The sequence below is a fragment of the Mus caroli genome, chromosome X, assembly GCF_900094665.2.
Source record: "Mus caroli chromosome X, CAROLI_EIJ_v1.1, whole genome shotgun sequence".
NCBI lineage: Eukaryota > Metazoa > Chordata > Mammalia > Rodentia > Muridae > Mus > Mus caroli.
The window spans coordinates 100,845,699-100,855,117 of NC_034589.1; the positions used below are offsets into that span (position 1 = coordinate 100,845,699).

Below are 9,419 nucleotides of genomic sequence, written 5' to 3' on the forward strand. Positions count from 1 at the left end.
ATGATTATGGTACTATTTTTTTCCTGAAGTTAAGAATTGTACTTTAGTTAAGTAAATCTGTATAGCTAGAGAGGAAACTGGATGATCCAGGTAAGATGACCAACAATCCCAGTTTGCCCACAACTCTTCCCGGTTTTGCACAGAAAATCTGGTGTTTCATAAATCCTCAGTCCTGGGGAAATATTTGGTCTTCACAGCTCTGGGCATGTGTGTGTGTGTTTGTGGGGAGATAATAAACGACATTCTTTTTCTTTTGTTGCTGCTTGAAATTGGGTTTTTTTTTTCTTTGTTTCTTCCTTTCTTTAAATGTTAGGGGTGAATCTTAAGTAGAGGAAAAAAACAGACAAACACAAGGATTATAAATAAGATTTCTTCTCTGCATGATGTTTAAATATTGAGTCAGTTGCTGTGTGGAGTCTTCTGTGTGCCAGGAATTATGCTAAACTATGCTGTCAAGGTTAGAGATATAGGTGATTCAGTTTCTGTACCTAGGGATTAAGTAGGGAACAGAAATGTAGTTTCTGTTTCTAAGGAAAGCTCACCACAGGCTACACAATGTTATTGTGACAAAACACATTAGACTGTGGGGGGTGGGGGGAGGAGAGTGACTGCTAATGGTTATAGAAGACAATGGGCCTTAAGGCTGCTCAGAATCTAGATTCAGTTTGAAAGTGGCTAGCCAGAAAAAGTGAACGGTGATGTTTTTAAGCAATGCACAGTTCCTGGACACTCAATTATCATGGAAACCAGGTAATCTGGCCTTAGTTTCAAAGGAAGCAAAATCATCCAAGACAAGGAATAGGTGGTTTGGAGGATGACTAGTGGGGAATAGTAAAGCTAAAGGAATCTGGGAAAAGAAATAACTATGTAAAACCATGCAGTTTTTCTTTCTTCATTCCCTCTCCTTCTCAGGGTTCCCACCTACCTTTTTGTGCTCCTCTAGTCTCTGCAGGCACTCACCATTGCATAGGGAATTTGACATGCTGTAGTGGAAATGGCATAGGGTTTGAAGCTCAAAGAGGTCTCTGTGACTTCCTACCTGTGCTGGGATTCTCCTTATTTAAAATAAAGGCATACAAAACTTTGGGTTGGGTTGTTCTCAGAAGTGATGAGATGATTAATGTGTGTAAGATGCCAAAAGGAAATGGGAGCTCTTTTTATTTGATCACCTATGTTAGAACACTGCCATTCATGTATCTTCAAAGAAATTCCAAGGGAGAAGTTGAGAACACAGAAGAAGTTTAAAATGGACATGGATCACTTCTTCCCCTTTTACCCAGCTATCTAATACTCCCCAATATTTGTGTGTGGGAGGGAGTGTATAACTTAAGTAAGTCAAGACACTAACCCCTCTCATGACCACACATTCGTGGGTCTTTTATGGCTTTGCTTTCTTTGTGTGCTAGGCAGGCAGCATGGCTAGCAGGGGAGAGGAAGCTGTAAATGTAGGAGAGGTGACTCCTAACTATATGTGTTAAACCCTGATTCCTGCCACTCTGCTCCTATGCTGTAGTAAGGGCAGTTAGTAGGCAGGTCTTCTAGGATAAGTTCTGGCATTGTAAGGAATAAACCATGGATACCCATTTACAGGGATGGGTAGGTCACAACTGGGGTCTCATTACCTGTTCTGGTGCTCTTCTTTGTTTGGTTAGCTTTTGAAGTCCAAGACGTTTCAAAGGTGCTTGTGACTCTGCCAGTGCTGTCCTTTATCCGAGTTTCTCCTTCCCCTTACCCCAGCCCCCAGAATCCAACAGTCTTCCCATTTACTCCCAGTTTCTCCAAAATTCTTTTCTCAACCTTACCACTGCTTACCCCTCCATACTATACCCAATCCTACCACTAAGACTTCATGACTTTCTCCATCTCCCTCTACCTAAATGATCATCCCCTGAACTGTCACTCTGGGAATTCCCAGGACTTCATTCAAACCTTAAGCTTTCCCCCAAGAAATCCCTCACCTCTCCCTTCTCTTTTTCTCTTCTATCTTCCCTTCACCCCTTCTCCATTGTCACTTCTTCTTCTTTTCCTCCCTCCCTCCTTAATTCTTCCCACCCCTTCCCCCATTATTCCCACCCTTTCACTCTCACACTTTACCTCCCTCCCTCCCTCTCCCCTCCTCTCAACTTAGTGGCCCCCTTCCCCCTTCCTCAGCTAACCCAATAAATAATTAACAAACACAAGTAACACTTCCCATTGTTTATTGATTACTGAAAAATACACTTGAAAATTGCTTTTTATTGAAAAAAAAGGAGAAAATATGTGGTAAAGTAATTTTGATTAGAAAGTAACAAAATCAGTCTAACAACTACAGTTTTCAGTATTAGTTTCTAATAGCTATTCGCATGCATATCGTTAGTGAGAATTTCGATAAAAAAAAAAAAACAGTCCTGCATAATGCAGGGTTCAAAGAGGGAGGCATGCAAGGTTGGTGGGGAAAAGCAGCTCAAAGTCGTCAGGTTCAGTCCATCATCCAAGAGGCAGCGTCGTTGTACAGGTAGCCTTTGTTCATAGCCAGAGGTTCAGTGAAAGATTCAGAGAGCAGCAAATGCTGATGACAGCTGAGGTAACAGAAGACAGATGGCCAGAAGTCACTAGGATCCACCATCTAACCAGCAATTATTTCATCACGCCGTCTTCGATTCCACCTGTGCCTGAAGCAATTGTAATGACAGTAATGTGATGGAAATGACACAGTTCGGGTACTCCATTCGATGTTTGGGTCATGGGTCTCAAGCCAATGGATTCCAAGAATCAGAGGGTAGCGTGGTGCATGAATAATGTCAAACTGGAGCTCTTCAACGTGGTTTCCAATTTTTACTTCAACAGGTGGGGTTTCTTTGGTAATGGGTCCATTAATCAGTGGACGCCCATCGACCGTTTCAAGCATAAGAGGGAAGATATTATTGCGGATTGGTATCTTCTCTCGAAGAACCACAGAGCGGTCGATGCTGTTTCTGTAGGAGCCTGAATCCACCATTGCTTGTTCAAAGAATTGCCGTCTTCCAAGCCTAATCTCGACAGTTAGCCATAGGGTACGGGACATAGATATGGGAAGAGAGGGGGACGCGTATTTGTAGATTGGCCCGCCCGGGATCCCCCTTACCGCCGGGCCTCCATGTTTCCCGCCTGCTGGACACGATGAGGCTTGACAGGGCAGTCTCTGGCAAAATGACCAGGATGGCCACAATAGAGGCACAAGTGGCCTTCGAGGCGTCTGGCCCGTTCAGCCTCGCTGAGGTGGGGGCGATTACTTGTAGCTTGAACAGGTTGGTTTTCAGTGGGTGGACCCTCGGACCCATTTTCCTCTTCAGACGATGATGAACTGGAATCAACCCCGCCACTTGCCTTCTCTTCTAGGGTGACACACTCAATGATCACATCAGATAGGTTGGTGGCTGGACTTGTGCAAGACAGTTCATTTTGAATAGAACTGGCAAGCTCTTCTTGAAATTGGATGCAGAGTGTGCTTTCACCCAAATCAAACTCTTGAGCAATGAGATGGAAGCGGGTTGAGTACCTGGGAGCAAGGCCTTCCCCTTGGCGAAGCTGAGGGAGGCCCTGGTTAGCAACTTCCAAGCTTTCTGGATTGTCAAAAGTATCTTGGAGCGCTCGCAGGAGCCTTTCAAATTGCTCCACCAGGGGGGTTTGGCTATCTAATAAGGGCTGGAACATCCTTCCCGCCTCACCTGAGAAGAAGCTGCCAACAAAGCTCACTAGAGCCGCTTCAGTGGGATACCCTCTGCTTCTCAGGTAACTGGTCAACTGAACTAAAAACTCAGAGAGTTTCTGAAAATCCTCACTGAAGGCCAAAGGGTACTCTAGGGGCAAAGCTGCAGCCTCTAATTCACACTGGGCCTGTTCTGTTCCTGTTCTCGCAACTATCAGGCCCTCTAGGGACTCTTCAGGTACTGAGAGTTCTAGAAACTCCTCGGCATCTGAGGGGTCCAGGGGCTCCTGGGGCACCCGAGGCTCCAGAGTCTCCTGGGGAGTTGGATGCTCAGGGGGCTCCAGCTGTGATGAGGTCTCCTGGTATTCTGGAACCGTCTGAGACTCCTCATCATTTGTAGGGTTGTGGAGCTGTGGATTCTGAAGCTCCTTGAGGGCTGGGGTACCCTGGTTGTCTGTGGGCTCCGCCTCACAGACTGCTGGGAGATCATAACCCCTTGGGGACGCCTGGGGCCTCTGGGTTGCTGGGGACTCCAGAGCCTTCTGGATCTCCTGGGATTCCTGGACTGCTGGTGGCTTCCAGGCTGTGGAATCCAGGGCCTCTGGGGGCTCCCAGGATTCCTTGACCTTTGGAAGCTCCTGAGGTCCCCAGTACTCCTTGGACTTTGGGGACAAAGGGGGCTCGTTGATCTCTGGGGATCCCCTGAACTCTGTGATGGCTGAGGATTCTCCAGACTCATTGGTCTCTGGGGGCTCCTGGGGCTCCTTGATCTCTGGGGGTTCCCCGAGCTCGCTGATGGCTGAGGGTTCCCTGGGCTCTCTGATCTTTGTGGACTCCCCGGACTCTGTGGTAGCTGGGGGTTCCCAGGGGTTTTGTGACTCCCTGGCTGCTGGAAGCTCTGGGGGCTCTTGGGCCTCTGAGGGCTTTTGGAGTGGTTCATGCTCTTTGGCTGCTCCGGATTTCTGGAGCTCTGGTATCTGGGCCTGGAGGGCAGCATTTTCTTCCATGAGCCTTTTCACTTGAGCCTGCAGAATTTCATTCTCCAATTTCAGAGTAACATAGGAAGCTGCTAAGTCCTCTACCATCTTTTGAGGAAACGGGCCTGGTTTGGCAATTTGCTACCAAGAGAGATTGAGTAGCTGCTTGTGAGGTCTTTGCTGAAAGCGGCTCACAGGCAGACAGACGTCAGGCTCCGTGACTTTTCCAAGGGGTGGGGATTTGGACCCAGCCAAGGCTGATTATCAAGAGGTCACTGGGAGCCTTAGAGCTCAGCACCGGGAGGTGTGAGACACACTGTGAAGAGAGAGGGAGCCGAGGATCAGAAACTGTGGAAAGCACTCATTCTATATAAATCAACAAAATCTGTCCAACTCTGCTGGCTTTCTTTTACCACAAGCTCATGTTCATGAACTGGAGTATACATACTTGCCCTGACCTCATGACATTTTACAAGCACATGACCCAGACTGTACATGTCAGTTTGCATTTTTTTTGAAACTTCACACTATATCAGAAACAATTGCCCCATATGCCTTTGTTTTAAGTCGTGTTTAATTTCTAGTGTCTGCCTAATATTTCAATGTAACATTTGGATGTTAGCAGCTGCTTTCAGCGACCAAATCAGATGTTTAGAGTGCTATGGGGATTTTAGGTTTGGGAGGGCTAACTCAAGAGATATTTTGAGTGACTAGCATAGGAATTGGGGGTGGGGATGCTCTTTCTCCCACCTCAGAAATCATACCACACAAGTAACCACACACAATCAGACACCGGAGAAAGCAAGCAAAAGTTGAATAAATAAATAAATAAATGAGCATACATATATACATATTAAGCAGACACATGCATATTATTTATAAAATACCTCAAAATAGTTAACAAAATCCTCTTTATAGATGTACATTACCATTTAGAGATGTAGGGCTGGAGCTCTGCTGTCTGCGTAGCCATCGCTGAGGAGAGAAGTGTGTGAATGGCTGTGGAGGCTTGCCTTTTCTGCACACACTGAACTCAAACAAACACACCCACTCCCAGAACACGTTCCAACTCTCCTCTGTAACGTAGCTATTTTGAGTATGGAAGAGTGTTTTCTCTCTCTCTCTCTCTCTCTCTCTCTCTCTCTCTCTCTCTCTCTCTCTCTCTTTTGACAGTACCTCACAGTTCCGAGCTAGAAGGAAAGTAGGATGCTGCGCCGATGTGAGGCAGCTTCATGCACTCAGTCCTTGGTTACTTTAATAAATATTTGGTCAGGAAATTGGGAGTAATACCACTGCCCTTGTGAAAAGTTGCAAACATTTCTGAATGACCGCAGTGGTTTGGGATTTGATTTTTTTATGTCTGTTTCACGTAACTTACCCGTACTCTATCCACACTGGGACGTTTGTTTAATTCTTACTTAGAGAGCAAACTACAGCCCCCTCAGTCCTTCCTCCTGTCTACTTACTCAGTCCGGAGTGTCCCACCTTGAAATACTTTTTTAGAATCTTCACCATGGACAGATCTAGGAAACTTAGAGTAAGGATGTCAGAGAGACAAACTTTTGATTGGCTATCTTGTTTAAAGCACTTGGCTGATTGTGAATATACCTGGCCAGGGTACTTCCACCCACCTGAGCTGCTCAGGTAGCTCCTGACAGCACATGGATGCCCTACTTTTACTGGTCTCTTTGTTTTCTCATGCCAAATCATAGTTTTATGCTAGGCATAGATCATGTGGCCATTTAAAGCAAGAGTCAGGAACAGCTATTTTAATTGCAGCAATGAGTTATATGAGGTTACTTCAAATCACACAATTCAGCCATGGTCCCAAGTCTCCTTTAAACATGGTCAGTTCCACTTATTAGCATAGTGGAATAAATCCTGGAGATAGAATAGGCCTAAACCACAGAAAATTGACTGCCTAGGCTAGCTGAATCTGAATACAGAGGTTTTAAGAAGAAAGTAAAATCATGTGCAGATTTAGTTTGTTCTGTACCTATCTTGCAATTATTTTAAAAGTAAAATATACATAAAAATATCACGATTATCAGACAATTTATTCTATTTGTGTAAAAATTTTCAGAAAACTAAAGCATTCTTTCCCATTGAGAAGAAATAAAAAGACAGTTAATAATGCCTTCACCAATTAAAAAACAGAGAGATAGTTATAATTATGACATTTGTTTTATTTTCTTATCATTAATGAGTCTACAGTTTGAGACATAGAATAAACTATTTAAGTTGTCTGATAGCCATACTTATACAACTAACTAGTTTTACTGCTGTGATGTTTATATGGCTCTGACAGTTATTGGGAATTATAAAGCAATCTATATGCAAACTAAGGTTCTTCAAAGTGCTATGCTTTCTAGAATCTTGTATATATATATTTTTTCAATACTCATTTGCTATTAAATAATCCTCCACACCATCCCCTTTATGCCCGTCTACACTAAACTTGCACAGATTTGGTAATTTTCTTAGTCTTTTTAAAATTTAGAGTTCAAACCTCAGTTTATACAACTGTGAAATGGAGCCAATAACAGTATTTAACTTTGCAGGAGTGGTGTGAATAATCAGTAAAATATCCAAATATTATAATCCAAGCATTCAGGAAACAGACACAGGAGTATCAGGAGTTCAAGCCATTTTCAGCTACATAGTGAGTTCCAGGACATTTTGGGTTATGTGAGAGTCTATAACACACACACACACACACATGCATGCATACACACACACACACACACACCAAACAATGAATACATGAATAAAATAATGTGTGTAAAATGCTTATCGTAGTATAAAAGATTATCACACTTAATGCAAGTTAAGAGCAGTAATAAGCCCTGTAGCAGAAGTAACAATTTTAATTTATTGTTTATAATCATCTTAGAATTATGGAATTTAATAGGTAAACGTTCCAGAATTGTTTGAGCAAGGACACTTCATATGAAGAAATCTACAGCTCATAGATTTTACAGCATTAATTTTTCACCACTCCGGAGCTTTTATCTTTCCTTCCTGGTTGGGTCATGGATCATTTACTTTGCCAAATAATTCTCTTGAATTAGAACTGGAGGCACCTAAGCGGGAAGATGAGGTGATTAACATGGGGATTGTCGAGCAGCCAAGATAGATGTTTAAAAAGTCCACGGACTAAAGCACCAAACAGTGCCTTGCCTAGAGGCATATTTATTCAGTGGGTAAACACAGGGACCTTTTTTCCCTGACTCCCCTTCACTAAAGAGCAAAGAGCAAATTTCAATGTCCTTAAGTGCAAGTTCCAAACTGCCTAAACATAGAGAATTATTCTTTTTTGAGTGAAAAAAAAAGCTACACTGACTTTTGTCCAAATGCCTAAAGTGGTTTTAATATCCTGAATTAGTCAAATAAGAATAGGAAAGTAAGACTAGGGAGGTAATCACATGCAAACGCTCATCATGTTCTCCTACAGTTTAATCCTTCCTACACTCACAACATGATGGAGTTTATGGAGTCTTTAGGATGGTTATGAAAACATTTTAAGTAAGTGAAGTTCTGTTAACTAGACAAATTAATATTTCAGGAAAAAAAAGACAAATCTGTTCATTTCACAGACGTACAAAGCCTGCACAGTAATAAAAAATGTTCCTGCTCAGTTATGTTAATAAGTTGCATATGTTGATTGTTAGCTTGGGAAGAAAGCAAAGGGAAAGGTTGAATGAGATGAAGTTCTACTTTGTACATTCCTTTGTGAAGCGTGATCTTATTTTGTTGGTAAACGCACAATCTGAAACATTTTAGACCCCTGCCAGGCTCTTTCTCCTTCAGGCTGGCTGGTCTGCAGCTTTAAGCAACTTAAGTTCCTGCTATTCTCTCTATTAACCCTGTATAGAACCAACAGGGCAGGTTACCCCACAGGTCTCTGGCACAATGCCCAGCTCCCCCTTGGGGGCAGTCCCACCCTGATGACTGTTGTGTTAAACATGTTATTCCTATGTTAGAGCTTGCAGCCCTTTCTTAAATTTAACCCTTCATGTTCATGGAACAAATTAAGGCCTTCCTTTTGATTGTCAACAACACACTGACTACAGTATGTTAACACCAAGGCAGTTATAATCACTTATTCCTTTGGCTGTTGAAAAGCCAAGGAATAATTCTTCCTTAATATGAAAGGGATTCTGAGCATTTGTTCATAGGGTGGGGGCAGGCTCCATCTTAGGAGCACTCTGTGGAAGTCAAAATTTGTTATATTTCATCTTCTCATTTTATTTTTTGTCACACACATAAGAAAACTTTTATTCTGATCAGATGTCTGTCACCTGTGGAAGAGAAGACCCAATGTGGAAGTCTTTAAAGTGAAATTTCTTGAGGATGCTATCATTTTTGTAGTTTATTTTGAAAGGATGCCAACCCTTGAAGATTTTTCTTGTTAGGAAAGCTATTGTAGGGTAAATAGACCACTATAAAAGGCATACATACAAGCACCACTGTAGGATCACAGCCAGCTGTACTTATGTATATGTAAAAATAATCAAAGAAAAAGAGACCATGAATCTGAAAGGGGACAAACACAGGAAATGGGGTTAGAGGGAGAAAAGGGGGGAGATAGTGTAATCATATTTTAGTTAAAATTTAAAAATTAAGAAAAAGATGGATGTAGTATAGCATTAGCATTACTTAACACACTTCCTTTGTGATTTCAGTTGAATGACTTCACTAAATTCTAGTGATGGCTGACCTGGGTATAGCATTATAGGAAGGTTTTCTTTCTATAAGCCCACTCTTGAGAAGCC

At 42.6% G+C, this 9,419-nt stretch overlaps 1 protein-coding gene across 1 annotated transcript; it reads right to left on the minus strand.

The window, feature by feature from the left end:
* Positions 1-2,181: 2,181 nt before the first annotated feature.
* On the minus strand, positions 2,182-5,739 carry Rtl3 (retrotransposon Gag like 3). Its single transcript, XM_021154113.1, has 2 exons — positions 5,574-5,739; positions 2,182-4,960 (listed from the first exon to the last, which is right to left on the minus strand). The coding sequence occupies exon 2, from the start codon at positions 4,750-4,752 to the stop codon at positions 3,100-3,102; it is 1,653 nt and encodes a 550-aa protein (XP_021009772.1). The 5' UTR covers positions 4,753-4,960; positions 5,574-5,739; the 3' UTR covers positions 2,182-3,099.
* Positions 5,740-9,419: the final 3,680 nt, after the last annotated feature.